The sequence below is a fragment of the Dermacentor variabilis genome, chromosome 6 (genome assembly GCF_050947875.1).
Source record: "Dermacentor variabilis isolate Ectoservices chromosome 6, ASM5094787v1, whole genome shotgun sequence".
NCBI lineage: Eukaryota > Metazoa > Arthropoda > Arachnida > Ixodida > Ixodidae > Dermacentor > Dermacentor variabilis.
Genome location: NC_134573.1, coordinates 103,524,919 through 103,551,468, shown reverse-complemented (window position 1 = coordinate 103,551,468; position 26,550 = coordinate 103,524,919). Strand labels below are relative to the sequence as shown.

General features: G+C 46.2%; 1 protein-coding gene and 1 long non-coding RNA gene across 2 annotated transcripts; both read left to right on the top strand.

Annotated features, from left to right (window-relative positions):
- Window positions 1-6,267: 6,267 nt before the first annotated feature.
- Window positions 6,268-12,512, top strand: LOC142584981 (uncharacterized). The gene is made up of 3 exons (XR_012828994.1): window positions 6,268-6,349; window positions 9,466-9,610; window positions 12,403-12,512. It is a non-coding gene; the product is annotated as an uncharacterized LOC142584981 (long non-coding RNA).
- Window positions 12,513-18,059: 5,547 nt separating this feature from the next.
- On the top strand, window positions 18,060-26,306 carry LOC142584304 (uncharacterized). The gene is made up of 3 exons (XM_075694450.1): window positions 18,060-18,936; window positions 20,484-20,719; window positions 25,834-26,306. Exons 1-3 carry the CDS (start codon window positions 18,172-18,174, stop codon window positions 26,222-26,224), a joined length of 1,392 nt encoding a protein of 463 aa, XP_075550565.1. The 5' UTR covers window positions 18,060-18,171; the 3' UTR covers window positions 26,225-26,306.
- Window positions 26,307-26,550: the final 244 nt, after the last annotated feature.

Here is a 26,550-nt window from a genome sequence, read left to right as displayed (position 1 = left end):
ACAAACAAATGTCACGAAATAAGACACCGATAGCGCATGTATCTTATGTTAAATCTTCTCAGACTTCGATATTAAAAGTGCGAAACAATAACCGAAAGCTGAAAATATTATGTAACTTTTTTGCCGCGGCTGTGCGCAACCGCCGGGATCGGCCCATGCAAGAGGCCACGTTTCTACCAGAAAGTTCACCTTCGTAGCATAGCGTTCGCCACCAGCGTTTCCCGGTAAACGTTAGGTTACATAAGCTGCATTTGCTGGCAAGCGCGAGAAGCAGTTAGGGGCATAGAGTTTCCTACAAGAATTACTAGAGGGAACTCTGGCGCTAGTGTGTACGGGAGCTGCAATGGGAGCGGTTGTCCTAGCATGGGAATTGTTGTTGTTGTTGGGGCCTGTGATGCGTGTGGCTCCTACCCACGATGGGGGATTGGCCAAGAGATGGGTGGATTATTCGAAATTATTATGGAGCATAAATTTCCTAATAGTTATTGAAATAGCATTGAATAGCGCAGAATTGCCTGTTAAATAACATCAGGAAGGTAATATTGAATTGGTAATAATTAACTTAAAAGTAAAAACAAAAATAAAGGAATTTAGCAGGGCATTCGTTTAGATTCCATAAGGAATGTTCGGACAGCGAAGCATGCATCCGTGTGGCTGAATCCCAAAGTGGACGCTCCGAACGAAAGAATTGCAGGTTCTGTCAAGTCCAGGCCAATTCTTCGAAAAGGTATTTCCAACCATCTTTTTCTAAGCGCAGTAAAGCGGCGACAAGATAGAAGAAAGTGGTGTATCGTCTCTTCCTCATTACAAAAAGAACAGAGGGGGGAGGGAACCAAACCCGACCTGTGTAAGTAGAAATTCAGCGAGGGTATGCGGCAACGTAATTTGGTGAGGCAGACCTCCAGCATCTTTGTGTCACAGGATTCGCTATGCCAGGGAAATGCCAGGTGCTTATACTCTGGAGAAGCAGTCAAATGTGGGTTTGATAAGGCTAATCTTATTGATCGCATCCGAAATCTTGTCGCCGTGATCTGTGCTGTCACTGGTAGAATAGGAAGAACAGGGCCGGATAGTGATGCATTTGCCAGTGAATCAGCTGTTTCATTAAAAAACAAACCTTTATGCCCTGGCACCCAAATCAAATGAACACATCGCACATGGGCAGGAACTAGTAAGCGGAATAGTTTTAGCATGGGTGACTCATTAGTAGCGGTAAGGCAAGAGCATACTGAAAGGGAGTCAGTCAGAATGGCAGCCGTTGTAATAATTGGGTCTAATTTACGTAAAGCTAGGATTACGGCTAACAACTCGGCCAGAAAAATAGGCACAAAATCAGGCAACCTTAAAGAAAAAGACCAGTCGAGCGCAGGACAAAATATTCCAATGCCAGCTTTTTCCTCGCACTGTGAGGCATCTGTTGCAATGATAACGTTTGTTTCTAGGCTTCTCAGGTGGTCTTGCAACATGGCGTTTAAAATGCCGTAAGGGAGGAGTTTCGCGTGGTTTGGGAAAATGTCATCAAACCTGATCTCTGGGTAATTTGAATGCGTATTATCATGAAGCACCTCGCGAATGTGCACATTTAGTGGTTCAAGTAATGTTTGCAAAATATAATCTGTGGTCTATGAAACCTGGGCCAATGAATAGGAAAAAATAATTCTGGATTAGAGAGGAAAATAATTTGAAGGCGGTTTAATGGGGATTCATATAGCCTTAGGAAAGTCTGAACTGTCAGAAGGCGAAATCGGTATATTATGGGTGGGATTCTTGCCTCCAGGTATAATATGGCATTCGAAACGAATTTTGGGAGGCCTAAGCACAGACGTAGCGCCTCTCGTTCCAACAAAACTAGCGGCCGAAGCTTGTATGCTGGAACACCTGAGAATAAAACGCATCCAAATTCTAACACCGGACGAACATACATCTTATACACCATCAAGAGGGATTTTCTTCGCATACCTGTTCTTCGGTTGCTCAACTTGCGCGAAATGCCCATTGAACGAGCTCCTTTTGTCGCAATATATTCAATATGCGGCCGCCAGTTAAGATTTCCGTTGTAAATCACTCCAAGGTATTTTAGTGATTCTACTTGTGGGATATCTTCGAGATGATAGTTAAGCGATATGTATACTGGGTCTTTAACGGGAAAAACAAGGATAGCACACTTATTAGCATTCAGGTTTAAGTGTAAGCTATCCAGCCAGCCTTCCAGTTCCCTTAGATACGACTGCAGTATTTCGTAAAGAGAGTATATGTCGCTAGCCATACCAAAAAAGGCAATGTCATCAGCATAAACGTATGTACTGACAGCTGGGTGAACGGGGATTCTGCTCAGTAAAATATTAAATAATACTGGTGAAAGTACCGATCCCTGAGGCACACCTCTTGTTTGCTTATATTTACTGGAAGAATAGCCGCTTCGAAAACAATAGAACTCCCGGTCTTTTAAAAATTCATGCACCCATGCTACTATATAGCCTGGAAAGCAATGGCTCTGTAACCGATTCGTTAAAATTGTATGTTCAATGCTGTCATAGGCTTTGCATATAAGGTAACTAGAGCCGCGTATTGTTTTGCCTGTCTGGCGATGTTAATGCGACTTTCAAGGTCTACATGCGCGTGCCATATTGAATAGCCAGATCGAAATCCAATTTGACACGGACTCAACAATCGATTGTCGTCCACAAGCACGAAGAGGAATTATGGGAAGTACATGGATTTGCCTAAACTTCGTCCTTTTGGCTTCAAACCCTATTGGAAAATCCTATTTAAATTCAAACTGGGTTATACAGGTTTAAACTGGTTCTAACAACAGGTATAAACAGGACCAGTTTACACATGAACAGGTTTGAACGGGGTCCCGTTTGGCATGCAAACAGGTATAAACTGGACCAGTTTACACACGAACCGGTCTGAACGGGGTCCCGTTTGGCATGCAAACAGGTATAAACTGGACCAGTTTACACACGAACCGGTCTGAACGGGGTCCCGTTTGGCATGCAAAGAGGTATAAACAGGACCAGTTCACACACGAACAGGTCTGAGCGGGGTCCCGTTTGGCATGCAAGCAGGTATAGGCATGACCAGTTCACGCAGAAATGGGTCTTAACAGGGGCCCTGTTTGCAACTAAACTGGCTTATACTGGACGCAGTGGCACCATATATAGGGTCGCCTGTTTGTCACAAAAGCTGGTTTAATCTGGAGCTTTGTGGCAACCATACTGGATGGCATCATGCATACCAGTTTAATGCTTGAATAGAACTGGGGAGGAACTTTTTTATTGTTCGACATCCTGACAATTTATCCCCTAGTGCTGAATTGGGGCCATTATCAAGCTCTACTGAAATTGCGTGACCACCTCGGAACATTCACAGACCAAACTGCGATATGCTAGCTACGAATTTCAATCCGATTCCCGGTCCTGCCCAGTTGAAACATTCGGTCGCGACGGCCAAGAGTTCTGAAGTCGCAACAGAAGCACCTTCGGTCGCGGCCCTTTATATTAACATGTCAGCTTCGCATCGGTGGTGTACACTGTACTTTTCTCTTGCGCGGTATTCAATCATGCTTCTCTGAAGCCGGCAATACTGATAGCACCGACACCAGTATTAAAGTCGACGTGGCCAATTGTTATAATTGTGCCGTGACGACGCGGCACCAGCCCCCCCCCCCCCCCCCCCCGCAACGCCCTACCGGCCTCCTCAAAATCGGCCGCTGATCAAAATCATACCATCTGCGGGAATGGCTGCGTATCCGCTTTGTTTTATTTGGTAAGATGGGGCCCACAAGCCTGTGGACTTACATGTGCGGTTACACTGAGACATTAGTTAATTCCCAGAAATATTGCACAAGCTTATGCGAAGCGGAAAAGAAGTTTTGGATTGTTCCACAAAGTTGCGTGAAAAGCTGTCTCGCTCGGGTCTCATTAATCTGGTACAGCGCTGCCGTGAGAAGCCAGTATTCTGTCGGGATGATGACTCACCCACGAGTGTTTATGTAGCTATATAGCATTGAACACGAATTATATGCGAGCTCAAAAGTGTAAAGAGCAAGAGACAACTGTCGGAATTAGCAGTAACAACCCTCAGTGTCCCCGGTCACCGTTGTCTACTTCTGAATTTCTTATCAAATATGGATATCGTTACAGCAAAATCGATGGTCTAGCACTCCACGATGTACCTGTCGATGGTAACAACACTTTTGCTCATCTAGAGATGCGGCAGTTGACGCGGTGAAGTGAAAGCGCATCTTGGCTTTTAAGATGTAAATGTAAACAGCAACCCAGACAGCGATTTACACTCTTGACATAGCTTAAACAATTCAACAGCAGCTATGTTCGGCGTGGTGCAGTGGTAAGATGCTTGTCTCGGGACCGGTAGATCCGAAGTTCGATTCCCAGCGGATGCGTTTTTTTGTCTACTTTTATTTTTTTTTACTTTTTTTTTGTATTAATAATTTTACATATCCTTAAATTGGTCTCTGTCAATTTTTAATCAAATATTTATCAGGAACTACAGAATTTTCGACTACAGGACGTCACACTACAGAGAACAGAACGACAGTCACGACGTCCCAAAATACGACAGACTTAAAATTTCCTGTTGTGTTTTTCAAGTGGGTGAGACGTCTATACGGCGTATACGCAGATTGCTGTCCTCTCTATTAAAAGCAACGTTGCTGAAACACGTCGTACAAGACGCTGTACGACTCGCATAACATCGATATACAACGCCGTCACCATCCATGAGATCACCGAAAGCACGGTCGCTTTCGGTGGCGGCCTACAGATGGCACCACAGGTAGCGCCGGTAAAGTTACAGGTGATATTATTTTGCCGTCTTCAGTTTGTCGCTACATGTGAGTGCTGGCTGTGTATTGACGCCGTCCGATGTAGTTGTTTAATCGTGTGTACGCTGTGCCGAGAAAAATTGTGGTGCATCTTGTATGCATTGAAAATCACAAAACCCCTGGGACCGCGTAATGTAGCCCGCAGTATCCTTCGTGTGGTGCGCCGATGCCGAAGATATGACCCTTCGCGCTTCCTTTGTTCCGGGCTCATGAAAAGGATCTCATCCTCTGGCACTGTCGCATCGTATCGCACTGTACGGAAGAATTTGGTGAAAGTTGTGCTCTTACGTCCTGTACTTGATCCGCAATTCAACAGTGTGTGCGCCGGAAGGACCGTTGGTGCAGTCGATTCCGCGGCACTTGTGACACTAAAAGGAGCGTTTTCCGAGTACGCCGAGAAAGGTAAGTCCGGCGCTTGCGCGCATTCTTCCTGTCTATGGTTCGTGAAGTGTGCGTTGTTGTACGTATCGCAAGATCCGTACAACAACCGAATCCGGATTTGTAAAGCAGCAAGAATTATAAATGTGCTTTTCAAATGGTTGTTCTTCATGTCGCAGTGCACATTTAGCAAAAAGTTCCATGGAAATTGCCCTAAAACGTATTAATGTTACCAACAGCTCTATCTGTGGTTTATTTACTTTCACCTATGAAGCACGCTAGCGCGGGTGGTTCTTTGATCTAAATGGGCACAAAAATTCAAGGAAAGAAAGTTACTGTTTGTGTACATAATTTTTCATTGACAAATGGTATAGGCATTTCTAGAAGTAGTACGTCGATGTGTCGGTCTTCACAGCTAACAGCTGCGCGAGATAGCACCCGATTCCTTCGTTGACGCATGGCCAGATTTTTAGCTTGTATGGAAATTCTTCTGTTTATAGAGTGTCGTCAGATGACGTGTATTAGTGTCCTGTGTGTTTTCGTGTACTTGTAAAGGGTTCCGATCTTGCAGAGAAGCCGAAATTACATAAGCAATGCTTCTTTTTAATGGAAAAATCTTTCTCTTTTCTGTATTGTCTCTCCAGGAATAGAGGTGGTCTGTTGTAATTTTGAGCGCATCGTCCTTTGGGAGCAGTGCTTTGTTGCGCCGCATAAACAAATTAGGTTTTGGAACGCTTTTCATGTCCTACGGAATTTTTTGATAGTACAATTCACATTTCACGTTATACAGCTGTACGTTTGTGTGAACCTTTTCATAGTAGATTCATGTTTGCTACAGTTCGATTTACGTGTTATTTAACCGCCTGTGATGTTACAATCAGATATTTGCACAACCAGTTGCAGCTTCATGTAACTGGTTGTATGAGACTTTTATCAAAATATGACGTGATCTTTTTATATCACAAGTTTACAGTTTCACCAGGGATTACAATAAATTGAGCATTTATTATTGTTTAGGGATGGCAAGATTTTGTGAACCAGAGGCACCTCCAGATATGCACCTGCGGCACTTCTGCAGCCTCAACAGCACGGAAAAGTACCTGATGTGCATGCTGTGACAAGGTGTGTGCAAAGCAGTTGCTGCCACTTACACGAGCTGCAGATTTTGTTGGTATCATCCATGTTTGGAAACTCTCCTGAATTTTTCGTGGGTTTACAAATGTGGGCTCATTTTACAATTTTATGAATGTCACTTTAGAAAGACAACGAAGTTGTGTTGGTTAAGATGTTTTAAAGCTGTTGAGAGATTGTCGGCATGACATTGTTAAAATGCATGTAAAAAATTAATTGCAATGGTACTTGTACTGCTTTATTATTAGCAATGCAATATCTCTAACGAGAACATCAGAGGGGCACTTGCTTTTGGGAAGTTTGGTCAGATAAATTCCTGAAGCAGCGTAAAGCTCTGTAATCTAAAAAAAAAACAATGTTGTCAGTTACTGGTTTCAAGCTCGCTGCTGCTTTTTGTGCTGCACGACAAGTTAAATAATGGTTGATAATGTGTGTGTGACGTAATAGTTCTGCGCAAACACACGAGGTGGAGAGAAGTAATTAATAAAGGGAAAATCAGACGTCCACCCGCTCGCACCATTTGCTACAAAGGAAACCCGTATGTGTTCCTCAAAAGGAAAGCCGCACAGTTGAAGAAAAATTCGTCCTGGTCCGGGACTCGAACCCGGGACTACCGCCTTTCCGAGGCAGCCACTCTACCATCTGAGATAACCAGGTGGCTAGCAGATGCCAGGGCGAAGTCGAATTAGTTGACAACACGAAGCAAAGGCAAGGGTTTGACGTAATATTTTTTCCCCTTTATTAATTACTTCTCTACACCTTGCGCGTTTCCGCAGAACTATTACGTCAGACCCTTGCCTTTGCTTCATGTTGTCGACAAATTCGACTTCGCCCGGCCATCTGCTAGCCGCCTGGTTATCTTAGATTGTAAAGCGGCTGTCCCGGAAAGGCGGTGGTCCCGGGTTTGACTCCCAGACCTGGACGATTTCTTTTTTTCATATGTGAGGCTTTCCTTTCGAGGAATCCGTACGGGTTTCTTTTGTAGCAATTGCTACGAGTGGGTAGATGTGTGATTTTCCCTTTATTAATAATGTGTGTGTGTATGCAACAATGGGGGTGCTGAGAGCAAGCTTTAAAATAATGTGTGCTATGTCCCCAACAAAGAATTTAGTGTCTGCAGCATTTTTACAAAATATTATGTTCACAGGTTGGCAGGTATGACATAATGTACAACAATAATGTACAACACTTTTGCTGTAGATACATTTTCATAACGTCCATTTTCTGTCTACTTGAATCGTATATTTAGAATTTGGCCCACCTGCAGTTTGATCAAGTTACATAGGTAGCCCCCTCTGAGTTAAATATAATTAGGGGCTATTGTAGATATGCATGATATACCTACTCACTGTATTGTGACAGATATTTTTAGGGACTGTGTTGTGAGGCATGCATATCCTTTTACCTGTATGTCTTGCTGCAGGTTGCCCGACAAAAGCATAAATGCTTCGCCCACCTTTATTATTATGCTTTCATGTAGAGTTCTAACATCTGTGCCCACATAGACTCCATGTTCTTAATTACATTTTTCTAAGTATTCACTGTTCATTACATTATTGTGTTACATTACTGTGCATTACATGTTTTTCTTCGTTTTATTTTGGAGGGGGGTATTCATTTCTATAATAGTACAGAGAATAGAACTTCAAAACAAAAAGCCACGAAAGGTGGCTTAAAAGTGTATGAAGCTTGGAATTCTACATTCCTGCCCCTAAAGCGCTACCAGTAGTAAAACATTCCTAATTGTCTTTTTTATAAGCTAGCTGCCAGATACGTAGTCCCATTATGAGAGTATGTTATTTTTTCTTCTTTGGTGACTTGTTTTGTTGAATGTTCTCCTTGTTAGTTCAGAATTTGTAAGCCTCCAGGTTTCTACGGGGCAGAAACCTGGAGGCTTACGAAAAGGGTTCTACTCAAATTGAGGACGACGCAACGAGCTATGGAGAGAAGAATGATAGGTGTAACATTAAGGGATAAGAAAAGAGCAGATTGGGTGAGGGAACAAACGCGAGTTAATGACATCTTAGTTGAAATCAAGAAAAAGAAATGGGCATGGGCAGGACATGTAATGAGGAGGGAAGATAACCGATGGTCATTAAGGGTTACGGACTGGATTCCAAGGGAAGGGAAGCGTAGCAGGGGGCGGCAGAAAGTTAGGTGGGCGGATGAGCTTAAAAAGTTTGCAGAGACGGCATGGTGACAATTAGTACATGACCGGGCTTGTTGGAGAAGTATGGTAGAGGCCTTTGCCCTGCAGTGGGCGTAACCAGGCTGATGATGATGTTTTCTTGCCACCTCATGCAATACTCCAACTGGAGCCTATGAGCTATGTGTATAATAAATAAGTAAATTCCTAAAGCATGCAACAAACCATGCAGAATAGCATTTAAATGTTGCCAGTTTATAATGCTTCTCGAGTGCAGCGCATCATGGAGCTTAAGGCTGATCTCTTCAGATGTAAAAAAAATTGCAGGTTATGAAAATGTGGTCCTACAAACTGCTGGTTACGCATGTCAGTCAGCCTGCTGCAGTGGTCACAAGTGAGAATGTAACCAAAAAGCTGGGCGTGCTCGGCCATTTTGCATATGGCACAGGATAAAGCTTCACCTCTGCTGTTGCTTCTCTAATGATAATGGCCTCCGAGTATACATGCCGAGTTATGCTTCTGGGGACACTTATTAGTTAACCTTATCAGGTAATACCATTAGACTTATGGGTGCTATAATGTTGCAGTGCCTGCAGGATGGCCAGCATTACAATACACATTAAAATTATTGTACAAGTCATGCAATGGTGTCGGGATTGGCCCACCAAGTGACAACCTTTAATTACACTATACCTGGGATCAGCCCAGCTCACTCAGTTAGTGAGACATCCATGCATAAGGGGAGGAGTATGGCAAATAGAGGGCGTTCGATTAATCTTTCTCACATAGATAGCTCATACATATAATCTTTCTTAAATTGGATGCTGTGTTGCTCAAAGTGAAGTTACTTATGGGCATAATGTCAGCATTTGGATCCTATTTATGCTTAACGAAAGTTGCTTTGTTCAGTGTCACTTTTTATATTGTTTCGCTTGTGATTCTAAGCTCACTTGTTTTATAGCTGCTATAGGTATGGCTGGACCTGGAGAAGAAGTGTAAGCAGACCATTCTATATTGCTGATCTGCGCTGATCTCCACATCCAAGTTGGTCCCGCGACAGTTGGGCACCATTGTGCCTTGCTTCCTTGACAAGGTGATATAATATGGTGAGCTTGTACTTCAATATCGGTATTGAAAATTATGTTAAGGAAAAAAGACAAGGATTGGTCTTTATGATAGATACACTCATGTTCTTTCTTTAAGGTGTTCTTTTGGCACTGTTCTGCATGGACATATTTTTAGAGAATTATAACTCCTTTATTGCAAAGTGCCATGGCGCTAGTTTATGCGTTAAACTAGCACTCTTTCACCAAAAAAAGCCTTATTTAGCACACAATTCACAAGGAAAGAAAGGAGGCAACCTGACAGACTGCTACTAACAGTTCAGTATTATTGCTCGCACAGTGATATTGTGCAAAAGGTGAAAGGGGGAGAATAGATCTGAATACATGCTGTTCGCACGGAAACGAAAAGGACGCATCACATGGTGAGCGTGACACTTGTTTTACAATGATAAGAAGCAGTCTCACTGTCTAGTAATTCTCTGCATGGGGAGCTAGTGCTAGGTTCCTCGTCATACATATAAGAAAAGCATCAGATATCTCTCCAGCGCTTTTGTCTTTATATTTTGTCACGATCAAGCAGCTTTCAAACATAGGTGCATGTGCGCCGAGAGCAGTGCACTACCACTGCTAACTGACCCGCGCATCAAGTTTGCTTCGTCACGCTGCCAGTCATTTATACATTGGTCGGTTTATCCGATGTAGCCTCTACTGTACGAAATGGTATTGATAGACACTGCACCTGTGTACTGTACAAGCTTTGTTACATGATTTTTTTTCAGAGATAGTGATGCAGGCCTTTTCATTATTTACATGCCTACACAACAAACCAAGCATTATCTGTGCTTAGAAAGAATTGTAGGAAAATCCAGCATGAGGCAACTGTTCTCGGCACGAAACAAACTTGATTCGTTGGTTTTCGTTCATTGGTGCGATCACACTAAGGCAGACAAGCTTGTAGGCTGTGCTTCTGCAATTTGTACAGCACACTGACAGCACTGATGTGGGCCTCATCTGTGGGCTGACTGATGGCACCTTCTACGGCGCAGACCACTTGTGTTGGGCGAGGCACCAATGTTGACGTTTGTTCCCTTGTGCAAAACAGCAGTCCTAGGTTTTGAGTAGTTGTAGGAAGACAAGGTAAACATAAGTTCGATGGCTTGAGTGGGCTCATTTCTCTTGGGGCATCTAGCTTTTTTTCTTGCAACTGTGCAGAGGTGCTTCCCTAGAGTCGGCGTGAAAATGGCATGGAGTTGTGCATTCGGGAACTCGTGAACAATGATCTGCTGTAGTTAGGGCTTTGCGAAAATGCACTGTCTACCAATTGGTAGAAGGTGCATTATTCAGCCACTGATTTCCTGTTGGCATGCTTGCACTCATGCTGTCAGTAATTTCCTGGCTTGCCGAATTATCTTGAGGCCCCACGCTGATGATACTACCGATGTCTTCATGTGCAGACTTTTCAGGATGAGGTTTTTTGCTTTGCAAATCTTGTTGAAAGGTAGGTGGTGCTTACAGGTAGCTATTCTAGATATTAGTGAAATGAATTGGCCCATCTTGCTTCGTCAAACATCGTCACGCCGACATCAGTTGCACAAACAAAAACCTGGCCTACTCGCAGCGTCGTGCACGAAGAAACAAACAAATCAGCTGCTGGATTGTCTTAACATGGCATACTAAGCTGAGACCGGAACTGCTGTAGCTACAAACCAGGCAGAAACGATGATGATGAGCAGGGATTTGCAGTAGCGCCACTTCGTGGGGCAGCAAGGTGGCTCCGTTCAAAACAAAAATGGCGTTCAGCAAGTAGAACCATGCAACGGTCACAGTCGGTGCATGGTGCTCTCGATCAAGTTGGCTCAAGGAGTGTCCGAAAAATCAGACGAGAGGTTGCAAGGCGTCCAAACTTTCGGAAGTTGTTATACATTATGGTCCATGGGGAGAATGGCGGTGCCGTGAAGCAGACCGAGTAATCATGTTCGAATTTTCGGAGTCCAGAAAATCAGTCGGTGACTGTACCTATACCTATGTGTCTATGCATACCTAGGTGCAACAGTGTTTGCTATGATCTGTGCAAGAATTGCTGTTGCCCGTAGATGCCCAACATGTCGGGTGTCAATTGTAAAATACCTTGCAAAAGTGATCTACGGAAAAATAACGCTTCTGCTATATTTCGCTTTTACAAGAAATTTTGCGGCTGCTGGCACCTACCTTAAAAGGCTTTATATGGTCTTCGCATGGCCAGGGCCTTCTACTTTTGTGAGTTTGCTTATCTCGAAATATACTCCGGTTTTTATAACTTCCAGTTGGCGGGATCCCTAGTCTCCTTTAACATGTACCCAATAGACCTAACATAGGGGTTTTGGCATTTCTCTGCCATCTAAATGCAGCCATTGTGGCCGGGATTCAATCCCATGCCCTCTGCCTGAGCAGCGCAATGTCAAAGCCAGTACACTACGGTATTTTGCTGGCAGAAGGGTTTAGTTTCTGAATAATTTATTATCTCAACCTGTCGGTGTTGTTTTTAAAGGTATTTCTTGTTTGTATTCTGTTGCTGCAATACTAGTAATTATTGTAAATCAAACGATGTGTCCATCTTTTTCCTATAACACTTGCTTCAATCGCCTGCTAATTATGACAGCTTATTCTCCCACAGTAATCCATGTTCCCTTGAAACATAGGCATTGCATGAAACCACATATTTTTCAATAAGGTTTATTCATTATCTCCTATGACCGGAATGCTGAACCTTTCTTATCTGTGGGAACATAGGCAAATTTGCCTATGTGCCAACCTGTTGCATGAGTCAAGATAAATTATTGGCTTTACTTTTTCAGGTGCCCTGCTCGCTCTCACCCAAGCAACCCACTCCAGCGGTCTTCTCTCGGCAGACTGGATGCATCGAAATACCGTTAGAAGGTCCAATAAACAGTGCTTGGGACATTTATGACATGCTTTTACTTAAGCCGGAGGACTTCAGGCTTAATGAAAGCTCAAGTGGGTGTACAGAAATACCTACGTAAAATATACTTGTCTTTTTCACTTACAAGTACATGCCAATACTTTGCCTGACATTTTTCACCCCAAAATTACGCTTTACTGTGGATTTGTCAACAAACCATTACAGCAAAAAGGACGAGTACAAGTGATCGAACATATACTAAACTTGCAAGAATTACATTTGCATACTTGTAGTAAATAGGAAAATGAGGTACAGTCTTCTTCAGGGTGCATTTTCTTGTAGGTCATACATAGAGAACGTACTCGTGGGTCATACAAAACTTGTTCATGATGTATCACATCAGTGTTGGTAGTGCTAATCAATTTATGCCGAAAATTGTGTTCATCTTCGTATCAAGCAATGTACCATGCAAACCTACATGTGAAAGTGGCATTCTTGTTGCAAACATAATGCAGATCTACTTCTCTTCAATGCTGATCGCAAATACACAAGTGTACAAAATAGGTTTAAAGAGTAAATTATATTAAGCAACATCAATCCATTCTGAAAGGACCTGGTATGAATGTAGTAAAATATAGGTCTGAACAGGGGCAAACAGGTCTGGGTTAGATAGGACAGGATTAAACGGGTCAGGATTGAACAGGATTTAAACGGGTCAGGATTAAACAGGATTTAAACGGGTCAGGTTTAAACAGGATTTAAACGGGTCAGGTTTAAACAGGAATAAACAGGATTTAAACAGGTCAGGACTGAACAGGATCAAACGGGGTCCCGTTCCATAACCCTATTTGATGAAACCCGTTTGAAAACAAATAGGATTTTCTAGTAGGGAACCGGCTTTGTGACTTTGTAAACTCGTCATTTTCAACAGTATATTGCACAATAAATAATTAAATGAACATAATTAAAATTGCCCGACGGGAGGATTCGAACACAGGGACTCCATCACAGAATCCTGATATTGAAACCATTAAGCCACGAACGCATGTATCGACAAGCGAATGAAACGCCCTTATGAATTTATCGCGGGCATGCCAGTGCCTTGAGACGCTTGGCGCGTTTCGATTTGGCCACCTGGACAAGCTCAATCGTTGCAATTAATAGCCATTGTACGCGTTCCCGGCGTCTTCTGAACCTCGAAGAATATAGATTGCGCTGAAATATACGAAAATAAGACTTATATAGCGTAATATACAAAGCCACAAGAACGTTTGAATCCACAAGCACGAAGATCAGACAAATCCATGTACTTCCCATCATTCCCATGGTAGGACAACGACTGCAGCGCCAGAGTTCCCTCTAGTAATTTTTGTAGGAAACTCTATGGTTAGGGGAGCCTTGATTGCTATCGCTTTCCACTCTTAAAGGCAAAGCTTAAGCGTCTTCCAATTATCGCGCTTCTGCGTTTGGGGAACCACGCTCGAAACTATAACCATCGAAAATATATATACCATGTGTTTTTTCTTTAGCTGCACCAATTTTTTTAGATTGCCTACCGTACACTTCAATGCCATCTTTTGGCGCTGAGCCATGGTTGTCTATGTTGAACGCCAGCGGTCCGTGAGTTCCGTGGCGTGGGTTTTGCGACCGCTCAAGAAATGGCGCCACGCTCCGTGGCGCCTCCTTCAGGCGCTCTTCTTCTTCTAGCTAGGCAGTGCGCTCTGTCTCCATGGGGCCCTTAGCTGCTTGTCGTACCGCCTTCAGCCGGTTTTCTCCTTCTAGCTGGGAAGCGTACATATGGACCAGTGCACAGTATGGCGTGGCACATGCAGTGTGGTGCGGTGTGATGTTGCGGGATGTGCCGTTACGAACATGCACTACACCCAATTGAATATCGTGGCTAGTACCATATCCCACCAATCTGCTTTGCCGGTTGTCACTTCGTGCTTGCATCTACTCTCGATTACGGGAGAGCCAGTAATTGTTTCATCCACTTTCATTCCCATTATCATTTCTTTAATTCAACTAGTACACGCAATTTCCCCTATGTTTTCATTGGTGTCTTTGTTTGTTGGCTTTTTAAGAAATGATTAGTAAAAATCGGGCCCCTCGGTTCCCTTTCTCCTTGTTCATTGCATTACGATGGTCTCTATTCCGGCAACATTGATGCCTTCATGTAGCATGTGTAGGCTTATTGACCGGTTATACCGGCCTAATAGATCACTTACTAGTGACGCCTGCGTCAGAAGGGATGTTCCCCATCCGTCGCCAAGGTTTGTGAGTGGTGGCGCTGGCTAACACTTCCAGGGTTAGTTCTAGTAGTAAAACATAAATACCACAGAGTATGGATGGGAAAACGACGCCGCCGCGGTAGCTCATTTGGTAAAAGCATCGCACGCGCACTGCGAAGACGCGGGTTCGCATGCCACCTGTGGCCAGTTGTCTTTTCATCCCTTTTCATTTCCATTAATTTACCATTTCTCTAATTCACTTAGTAATTACAAGTAATTTCACCTATGTTGTCCTTGGTGCCTCTGTTTGTTGGCTTCTTATGGCCCCTCGGTTTCCTTTCTTCTTGTTCATAAAGATATATATATATACGTATATTGTGGGAACTGGCACCGTTGTGCACAAAATCTAGACTATAGTGCTTAAGAAAAGAGGACGAGGAAGGGGGGAGCGGTGGCATACAAAAATTTAGAGATGGCCGGAGTTGGCATCTTTTCAAATCAGCTTAACTGGTCGCTCTCCGTCTCACTGATTATATCCCAATATTACTTGCGGAATTTATGGCAATTGTTCTAGCCATGAGAAAATTGGGTCCACGGAATTGTAAAGTAATAGTTGTTACCGATGCTCTTTCGGTTTGTACACACTTAAATTCTAATATTCGGTCACACCTTCTGGGTATATTTTCGACGCTTACCCGAAAAATTTATCTAAATTCCGCTTTGTCTGGCTCCCAGGTCATAGCGGAATCTTTTCAAGCGAATCAGCCAACTCGCTCGCATCCTCGTCAATAAAGGGCCCAGTATCAAATATTCTTCCTGATTTCGCTTTTATAACAGGAGCTAGATTTAAACGTCTCCTATTTTTAAATTGTAACAATTCATCCCTGCTTACCGCAAATTATTTGCGAGGGGGCGCCGAAGACGTTACGTCATCCTAGTGGGAGGCAGCCCTACGCAGTCCCGATTTTGAAGCCCAACTATAGGCCGTCCAACGGGCCCGCGACGTGGCGGAGAGGCTATAGGCCTTTCTGACCCGACGTGGTAGCTGCCCGCTACGTGCTAGTGCTCGTTCCGATGGGACCTCAATAAAGTTTTCCATCGATCCATCCTTCTAAATTTCTGATGGAACACGAGCAAAAGCCTTTCACGACAATGCGAGGTGACCTTAACAAGCTTCCGTTGTAGAATTCCGCGCCTAAGTTTTTATCTTGATAGATCTGGTTTCTCTTTTTGCAATGAACCAGAAACTATGGACCATTTATTTATTTCTTGCCGCTGCGTCTGCTCCCTCCACAGAATGTTCCTCTTATTTCCAACTAGTAAACGGGGTTTAGCGCTTACTACAACAAACATCTTGTCCTTTGGCGCCTGTCAATTAGGCACAAGCCATGGGTCAGTCATTACTGCTGCACACAAGTTCATCGAAGCGTCAGGAAAGATCCGCTGCTAGAGTACCGACTCACTTTACCGGTCACTACCGGTCACTTTACTTTTTTATTTCATTTTATCCAAAATTTATGTATACACCTTCAAGAAATTTCTGTTAGCATTTAGTTGCCTAATGCTTCGTTTTAAATGTATGCCTTCACTCCCTTTCGGTATTTTATCCGACGCATTTTTCAATCAACCTAGTGTGGCTGATTTCCCATGTGGGTGTGAACCATGTTTTGAGGCAACAACAACAACAACAACATACGAGCCATGGCTGGACGCTGCCGGCCAGGACTCAGGCCTGCGGGCTATAGGACTGAGAGGCCCCGCTGTCTCCGACAATATATACGTACATATGTATTACGGATTTTTTTACTCCTAACATATTATTTTCTTTACTGAAGATATTTCCTTGATGGCTAGAGTAGAGCCAGTGAAAAAGCTCACAATAAGCAATGACTGAAAATTGCGTAGCCGTTCGGAGTAGCTTATTGGTACAGCAAACGTTGGACCGCGAATGGCTCATTCATAATTGCGAACCGGTGTCCAAGCCGTGTTACTGTAGTGCTTTCCTGAAATTTCGATGTAGGAACAATACTACTGGCCGGGACACTACACTTCCCTTATGAGAGAGGGAGAACAACTTTATTGAAAACGCCTGCAGAGTCGGTTAGGCTCCCTCCACTCAGGGAGGACAAGCTTTTACCGCGACGCGACCACTATACGTCAGTCTCGTGCGTTGTGCTCCTCGAGATCTTGGTTCCTCGCTACTTCCGCGGGTCCGAGAGGGCCACCGCCCCCTTCCTGGGGGCGCTGCCCCCCTTCCCCTCGGTTTCGCGTGGTCGCTACCTCTCTAGAGGTGCCGAGACCTGCTGGACGGCCTTGAGTCGTGTCTCTTGGTCATAGCTCCTCGTTGCAGCCTCTAGCTGCGGCGGGATCGTCGTCTTCTCGCTGGCTTCTCGCGGATTTATGCTACAGTTCCAAAGGATGTGTGCCGCGGTGGCTCTCTCCTTCGCGCACAGTCTACACACATCACTCGCGTACACGCTCGGACACACGTGCTTAGCTAGCACCGGGTTGAGCAGGGACCCCGTCTGTAACCGTCTGTATAACACTGCCTCCTTCCGGGTAAGCCCCGGCTGAGGTGGAGGCACAGTCTGTCTGTTCAGTCTGTACCACTTCACCATTTCGTTGAAGGTGGTCATCTTGTCCTTGGCACTGCACCGCGACCAACGCTCCGAGTCGGCCGTGCTTGCAGCTGCGCGGTTGGTTAGTCCTCGCGCGGCCGAGTTGGCCGTCTCGTTGTGGTTCACGTTCCCGCGTTCCGACACGTCACTGCCCATGTGGGCCGAAAACCACTTGATCACCACAGCGCTTTTGTGTCCGATGTCTTCGGCCTTGCGCAGTATGCGCGCGGCTACACTACATACCCTACCCTTGACGTAAAGCGGCAGTGAAGAACCACTTCCCTTATTCAAAAAAAAAAGAAAGAAAATTTTCCCTCAAGACCAAAATATAGCTTACGCCTCTACTGGTCCTGCATCTCGCATCCAGTAGCGTGTGATTTATTATTTGCGCACATAAAGAGGCCACGCAAAAGCATGCCGTACCGCGTGTCAGCACATCGCTCTGGCTGTGGACGTAACCGGGTGTTGAGCGTGTTATGCAGGCTGTTGGCAATATGGTGGCGTGAGAGGTGGGAAGGCTAACCAGAGCCGCCAACCATGGCGAGAACCCTGAATAAAAAGTGCAGTACTGTAAACTTCTCATATGCCTACCTCTCATTCATCGCCAGACATCCGTGGCAGCTGGCATTTTACTTTTCTTATGATGCACTGCGGATTTACCGCAACCAGCTATGGAAATCCTCTAAATTTACGTTTAAGCAGAGATAATGTTCAAACGACGAAAACGTTGCGCGACGCACGCGCTCGCGAGAGCGTTCCAGGAATCCAGTCGAGCAGGAAGAAGACGGCGACACTTTGCAACCAAGCGCAGCCGCCTTATAAAATTCGCAGTCCCCGACCTATCGACTCTGAGCCATGATAGCGACGTCCAAGATCCGAAGACCGCCACGCCTCGTGGACTACGAGAGGCGAAAGATTCGTCGAGTCTCCTTCCTCGAGTCCAGCACCGGGGACGTCACCGAGTGCACGGGCGAGTACGCTTCCGAGCCGACCGCCTGGCGGGGAAAAGAGGAACTGCCGCCACCGCTGCGACCTCGCGACGCCGGGTACGACTTCCCGTTCGGCCGCGACAACGTCGAACGCGAGCCCAACATCGCGCCTACGGCTACGTCGGCGTCGCGTCTATGCCAAGGGCCTCAGCCCCCGCACGCGAGGTTGGTCCCGGAAGGCCCAGCGATGCCGAGCTATTCCCAAGGGCCGCCACCCGCGGGCAAGGCACGCGTTGAGCTTTGCGACGCTATGTCGAAGGCGCACGAGCTGCGAGACGGGGACAGAGACGAACGCGACAGCCCGGAGCAGCCGTGGTTGCAGAGCTTCGGCATCGGGGTGCTCGTGGCCGCGCTGGTTGCCGCTGTGATCACCCTGGCGCTGACCGCTGAACGGCCGACGGCGGTGTATCGGAAAGAAGCTTCGCCCCTTCCGCGCGAGGTGGGGCAGATTACCCTGGCGGTTGGCAACAGGATTGCCGCATCGATTGAGGCGAAAGAAGCTGTGGCCAGGATTGGAACTAAAGGGGCGGCCAGGCTTCGAGACGTCGTCACAAAAGTGAAGACGTCGAACCCAGAGAAGACCGAGACGAGCACGCCACCTGCCCACCGCCTGGGCATCGAAAATGAAACGGTATGCGCTGGAAATACGTCGTCTATTATTGCGATAGCAATTATAAGCGCATTTCCGCCGCCGTCGTCGCCGTCGGCGTCACCGTGATGTTCCGTGTAAAGTCCGAGTGAGATAACACCGTGGCCGCGGGCCGTGCTGTAGGTGCGGGTGAAAGCTTGCGAGAGTGAGCCGAGGATGCTGGCTTGATCTGTTGCGCGCAAGGGGAATAAGCGCGCGGTCTTCCACCGCGCGCAAGGCACCGGGGTAGCAGGAGAGGGGAGTTCTACACCGGCGGCGGCTGCGTATGGCCATAGCCTGCAATATGAGTTAAATAAGAGACTATGGGATGACGCGGCTGAACGCGGCTGCGCGAGCTCTATCTTGAATGCGACCTGCGTTGAGTACAGAGTCTAGATGCGCCAGGGGCTCATAACTTCGTGTGAGCTGTGTTCTCGCCACTTAGTTCGCGTTGAAGCGAGAAACAGCACGAAGGTCAATTCGCTCGCTGCTGCTGCCTCTCTTCCTCACGCCAGCGCTTTGACAGTGAGTGTCCTCGATCATCGAGTGTGTTTGTTTGGCTGTGCGGGCGTGGCACCATGCTTGTTAATTTAGTTAGTAAGCGGATGTTTACTAGTTTATACGGCCGGTATCTACTATCTTTACTTTGTGTAGCTGTCTACTAATTTGATATCGCAATCGTTGCTTTGCCTTTCGAGCGAAACTGAGACTTTTTTGCAGCCTTCACTTCAGCTACAGGATTAGCAAAATATAACGCACTGTGCTGATAAACACGTCACTAGGAAACTTTCTATGCGGAAAACAAGAAGCACACGCTGAAGCGAAACTGATATATTGTCGCGGCACTCTACAAGAAGTCGCCACTGACTGCTGGCTCATATCTTGCTGCTTTCAGTCGCTTGGCGACGCTCGCTTAGAGGAGCCGCCAGCGCAACCTGGTGGTGTTCATCAAATGCCTCACACGCGGCCTGCAGCTCTTTTCGCAACCCGAAACATTTTAGTACACTGTATACCCGCGCTACGCAATGGGAAAACGTTTATATTGGCTTAAACTTCCTCATTTCTGATTTATTTTAGATGTAATAGCCGCCGCTTCGTCGATCACGTCGTGCCTCGCATCACGGCAGCCCTACATGAACTAAACAGTACCAGGGTGCGGGGCTGGGTTTCCAAACACTTCACCGAAGTGATAACACGCAAACTGTGGCTATTCATGTTTATTTATTTATTTATTTTATTTATTACATATTTTCCTCATATATGGTACAGATATTTAGCTTCCACTTACTCTATCCCCTATCTTTGTCTCTCCTTTCAACCCCACCCCCACTGCCATCAGGTGTCAGCCTATCTAGCTAAACAGTCACCGCGTGGCCACCATTCAACAGTAATGTCGTTACTTTCGTTTTCTTCGTGCCTTTTTCTGTTTTAAGGAAACAGACAATTACCGCTATACTATCCGCAAAATAGGCGGAAAGGGCAAAAAAGAAAATGCTTCGCTTTAAAACCGCAGCTATCGCGAACTTAATCATCGCATTCCACGCATGCAGAGGCCCGCGGACCGTAGGTGCGGCCGCCGCTTCTACACGTACTGCGAGCACGGGAGACGCGAGGCCTACTACAGCGGCCGGTCTCGCTCGTGCGCCTGGAGCGAGCGAGACCGCGTGCGCGTCTGCAACCGCGGCGCCAACAGGTTCGCCAACCTGGGCACTTGTCTGGACAGCTGCGCCCGGGACCCGCCACGCGAACGCTGCTTCGAGAGCGTGCTCTTCACCGACTGCTCGCGGTGAGATACTAACACCCACGGAGTAACTGCGCGGACTTAGTGGCCGGCGGAACACAGTCAAAGCAACGACAGCTCTAAAGAGGGGTGAAGGGTGCGGTCAACCCCACCCCTCCCCCGCCCCCATTATTTCTTCCTGCAATAAGTACTGTATGCAAAATCCAAATTAAAGCGACGATGAGTCGAGTATTAGCTTTGCGTGGTTCAAACGAACGGCCCACTGAGCATTGTCTCCGTAGCCAATAAGTTTATAGCACGGCAGGAAGACGAAAAACTTGCGTATACATTTTGCTCGTGTGGCCCTGACTGGTCGTGCCAGCTTACGCAATAAGCGCCAACCGTGGGCGGCCGCCTAGAAGGCCAATCAAAGACAAGCAGAGGTTGCGCTTGGACTAGTAGGACAAAGCTTAGAAGAAACGAGTGAAAGGATAGATCGCCCAGTAAAACAAGTTTCGAGGTGTTTAACAGTTATAGGAATTAGAAATGAACTCACTTATGGCAATTCAGTTTGCAAAGTATGAGCACCGAACAGAACGCTTGCGATGCAATTTATATGGCCACTTAGGGATGACCGGAGTAACGGCGACTGTTGTGCCGATGTAGGAGGCCAAAGAGGCAGCCGGCACCGTGAGGGGAAAGCTGGCCAGATGGCAGCCCTATATTGCGCTCAAATTTGAAGGTGTCGCAGTTGGCTAGTCACAGGAAGTTGTGCAGTGAAAGGTTAGCACGAAACACAACCGAACCACAAAGATGATTGAAAGACACCGTAATGTGATATTCATCCAAACCAAATTGTAGAAAGATTCATGTACCATCCCTAATTATGGAACATCGTTCAACGAGTGCAGAGCTATAAAATTCTGTGCGCGTTGGGACACACAGCACAGGAATACTACCACGATGGCGCATCTGATTGGCTGTCGCTAACTGCAAGATTGCACTCCTGTGTCATATTATAGCGAGCCGCATTACCCGCACGTATGCAACATGATGCTATAGTGCAGTCAACTTTGCAGTTACCTCAATGTAGCTGTCCTTGTGCTGTAGCTCATGCCATGCATATATAGAAAGCATCTGTAACGTACATGTACTCCCGGAGTGTGAGCGAGAAATAAAACGAACGTATTTTATGCAGGGCGAACAGGGTATCGATATAAGAAAAGCAACCGACGTGCGTAGGTAATCGACCGATTCACAATGCACCGAAAATGCAAGTAGCTGCGTACAATGATGCGCGGCAATTACTTCCAAACTGCACAGGCCCTGACTTACGCGCGCGGAACGATGGGAGACGGCTTGGCCGCTACACGAGGTGTTATCGAGAAGAGAAGCGGGAGCTGAGCGATATCGACACGGGACACGTGCGAAGTGGGCGCAGATTGGCACGCTGATTCAGATTAGACCCTGCAGCGCTTGTAAGTGGCAGCCATTTTTATCTCGCTGGCAGCGGGAGCTGACAGAATGAGCGACCACGATAACGCCCGGCCTGTTCTTATCGCATGCCTGCTGCCAGTGTTCGCCTGTCATGGCTTTGTGTTATGTCGTCGGCTGCTCCGCCGTCCGGAACCAGCAGCCCCTGCGCGGGCCACGTCGACGGATAGCGACGGGGGTAGAGATTAATTGCGCCTGTACTATAAACGCGGTTGCGAAAGTGAATGATCTTGGTCTACAGGCCTTAAGACAGAGAGAGAGAGAGAGAGGGCAAAGAGCATGAACTTTACTGCTTTACCCAACGCATGTCCCGTATACAGGGCTCTTACCTTTACAAAGGTGGGAGGGCAGGTCGACGCGTTGAGCGAAAAATTCATCGAGCAGTTTACTATGTCGCCCGTACTTTGGCACGCCGGTGCAAAAGCGCCCAATAAAGTTTAATTTTTCTCACTTGCATTACACATTTATTGACATGCGGCCACCCGCGATCGGGATTCGAACCACGGACATCTGTCCGATCAGCTGTCCAGGTTGCTTGGACACATACGCCCCTTTCCCTAACGTTTTAAATTCTGCGTGTTATATGCTGATGACACGTGCGACAACTTGTGCAGACAAACCAGTTACGTCTCTGACATCTAAACTGTACTGAAAGGAGTTAACTGGTGCAAAAATAATTAACTATAAACCCTTTTAAATATAAATTAGTCATTATCAGATCCTTTCAAAAGCCGATATTTACTCTGGTATTTCTGGCGCTAGGCCCTAATATTATCTCTGTTAGTGATTCGGTTTCGTTCATGGATTGCGTTTTGACGTAACTCTTAATTTTTGTTTGCTTATGATCGATGTCAAAACAAAGCTCCTAGGGGTATTCGTGCAATAATTAAAGCTAGGTCATATTTCTTTCGACTAATGCATTATCTCTCTATTTTTCCTTCATCCACAGTCGTTTGAGCTGCGGTATAGCTACCTGGGAGAACACATCATTCGCACATTTCATCGGCGCAACAAATCCAAAACCAGGCTATCCGTATCATTATCTCAAGCCCTCGGCTTTCTAATGCTGTTGCATTACTTAGGCTATACAACATTTTATCTCTTAGGAAGTTGTTTCAATTTAATTGTATACCTGCTTGCCTTTTAAACTAATAAATTGTCAACTACCTTTACGAACTTATTTACAACGACTTATCGGAAAACATTAACTGCGCAATTCGCGTCGGAAGCAAGCTTAATATTACCATGAGTTCGCACTAATTACGGAATAAAACCTGGTCATTTACAGCCATCTCATTCTGGAACTCATTTCCGCCCAGCCTAAAGTCGTTCTCAACCGTTATACATTTAAAATAGCTCTGAATTTATTTCCTATTGTCATCTTAATTTTTTTTTATCATGTCCAGCCCTTATTCACTTGTATTATGTGTGTTTTTTTGTTTTATGTATTCATCGCTGTTTTTCTTATAGCTATGATTTTGTTGTATTTTGTTGCAGCTACTGCTACATAAGCGTTACTTTTATTTTCTTGTCACTTACCCACGTATTTTTAATCTTTGAGCTTTTCATCACTGGTCTCCCTTGCAGTCATCGGACTATGGGGCCTTAGTCTGAAAAATTATTTTTGAACGATCCATACCACTACTCGTATAGGCTAATAATTTCTGAAATTCTACAATTCCTGGTAAAAGCGGCAACTGTGTATATCTTTTGTCCATGGCATCTGCACTGTTCGCTATGTTAGAAAAATTATTTCGTTTTACATCCCAAAAGCACGATATGATAATGAGGTCCTCCGTTCAGGGAAGGGGGGGCTCCTGTATATAATTTTGACCATGTTGGGGGTGCTTTAACCATTTCCTTGCCAACTTTTTCTTTTTTCTTCAGAAAACCACCAAATTTACCGACTTCTTTGTCTGATTCATTGTACAGAGTTTTCATTATTGCAATATCAGCAGTAAATTTGTTATATTTGCTTGTACCTTACTGTCGATTATTTGGTAATGTTTGTGAATTTCAGAAAAGCAAAACCACGGAAGAACTCTATATGAAGAGCGATATTTCTTGAAACATAATTATGCGACAGGTTATTGCTGGCGCGCCGAGGAAAGCAAAACGCAGATGCGCCTGGAGCAAATCGTTCTTTCTTTCCTTTCTCTTTTTTTTTTCTGAGCCGTGTCCAAGCGATTTAGGTCGCTAGATTCTCCAAATCTCCTTTGCAATTTTTAGTACTAAGTTGAAACTCCGACCACGACTCACTGGAGGTTTCCAAGTCTAATTGTTTGCTTAAGATCAAGAAAGTTAAAAAAAAAAGAAAAGTGCCACAGTTCCGGTAATCACAAAGGCGGCAATCGTCACTGCATGCGCCTCACCCTGCGCCGCCATGTTTAAAATCTAGAGCAGATGACGTTCGACTTCGTTTAAGCCTCAAAAAGAAAGGGAAAGAAAATACAGTTTTCTCGGAAGCCGGTGTCATTTAACAGGGCAACACTCAGACTAAATTTATAAAACCACAGCAACTTATCCTTAGCGCTCAGTAGACGGAAAGGAAATCCCTGGATGATTGAAACTCGTCATTGGCATATTTTGGAGGAAATGCCGTGTCGAGGGAGGCTCGCTAGCTTGGCACAGAAAGGATTAACGTGCAGCTAATTCACATGTACATGAGCGTTCTTGCATTTCGTCCCCCTTGGGAGTGCGGCCGCCGCGGTCGGAATTGAACCCGCAAGGCTCGAGTTTAGCAGCGCGACGCCATAGCACCTGGGCTATACGCCACGAGATTTCAACAACCAATTACTCCAGCGGCCCAGCTTCGCACTCTTGACGACTTCTGTTCATAGATTCCGCCTTGAGTAATTGGGCTGGCTTCCAAGCAGTAACCTAGATTTATAGTAACCACGAAAGCCAAACAGCCGTCGAAGTCTTGCGTCACCCAACCAATATTGGCGACTCGACGCTGACCTGCTGCGCTTTGATTTCCGGCTGATACAAGGTAGAGCTCATGTGCTCTATACAGACGCATTGCTCGATGCCTATGCAACTACATACATCCGTGCAAGCTCAAGACACTGACGTACATCCGTGCAAGCTTTCCTAATAAGTACAGCAAGACACTCACCGAAAGGGGAGTTCGCAAGGGGAGAGCGGACAGCACGCATTCCTCTATGATATGGTAACATTCAGCACGCCAACTTCTTGCTCACACACTCTTCCAGATGCGCCCGAGCGGTCACATTGCGTTGTGCCAGCCGCTCGAACTCGCTCTCTTGCTCGCGCGGTATATAACCTGCGTAGCTCGTCAACCATGAAGGTGATGGCCGAAACGGTACCGGGTGAATAAGGTCAGCGTAGCTATTTAGCGTGGTTGCGCGGTCACGGAAGAAACGCTCGCGGATAGCGATGCTTCTGCCAACAACAACTGCTTCAGCCACACGGTTTATCAAGCAGTAGACAGCGGCGTCACCATGAGACTGGCTGAGTGAAGTAGCGTGACGAAAGCGGTTCGGCTAAGGAAAAAGAAGTTGCTTTATTTGCACAGACGAGTTCTCGCTGCCTCAAGGGCAACGGTGGACGAACGGTATGATCCAGTTCGTGGCTCGTCCACGGCATGCTGTTTAAACTTGTCAGACGCTCATGCAGCTTGCCGTCATGCCTACGCTAAGTACACTCTCGGCCACTGACTGCAGGCAAGACGTGGTCGAAGAGTGGTGGTTCTTCGACGGTGCTCGCTGCGTCCGGTGGAACTTGCCGTTTGGTGACTGCCCGTCTTCCCGTGGTGGCCGGGCGTTCAGGTCCCGCAGCGAGTGCTCCAGGATGTGCCTGGAATCGCGCCGAGGGCTAGAAGGTGCCTCGGCGCTTAAACGCAGCCGCTGTCGAGCCCCGGTCGCCGTCACGTGCGACATTCGCCACATCCGGTACCCGTACTTCGCGGACATGAACGCCCGGGGCAACGCCCGGTGCGTCAGGGCATGGAAGCCCACCCTGCTGAGTCGACTTTGCCTCGTCGGGTCGAATCGGTTCGACTCACTCTCGACCTGCAGCCGCGTGTGCGGGAGTTCACCACCGGACGTTTTGTGAATCCCGAGCGTCAAACTTTGCAGAACAACGGCGTTAGCCGTACTTAACAAATAAACGAACCGTGATGTTTCCTTTGTTTAAACTTTTGCATGTAGCTCTGTGCGCGTGGATGATAGCTCGTCGGGGTCGGGTCGGATCAGCTCGACTCTATTTCAGCCCCCAACCGTACTCACGGGAGTTTATCACAGGTTGCAGCGGCGATATTCAACGCCAATCTAGGGTCACGGAACGTGCGTGTCCATGGGCCCTATACAAATAAATGAAACGCTATTTCTTTTCAGTTTGACCTGCAGCCTGGTGCGTTCCTCTTGCGAATTTGTTTAGAT

Bases quoted from the DNA above. Each gene is read 5' to 3' on its own strand.
- LOC142584304 (XM_075694450.1), top strand. From the start codon at position 18,172: ATGATAGCGACGTCCAAGATCCGAAGACCGCCACGCCTCGTGGACTAC. The intron at 18,937-20,483 runs GTATGCGCTGGA...CCACGCATGCAG, and splicing joins TGGGCATCGAAAATGAAACG to AGGCCCGCGGACCGTAGGTG. The intron at 20,720-25,833 runs GTGAGATACTAA...CACTGACTGCAG, and splicing joins CTCTTCACCGACTGCTCGCG to GCAAGACGTGGTCGAAGAGT.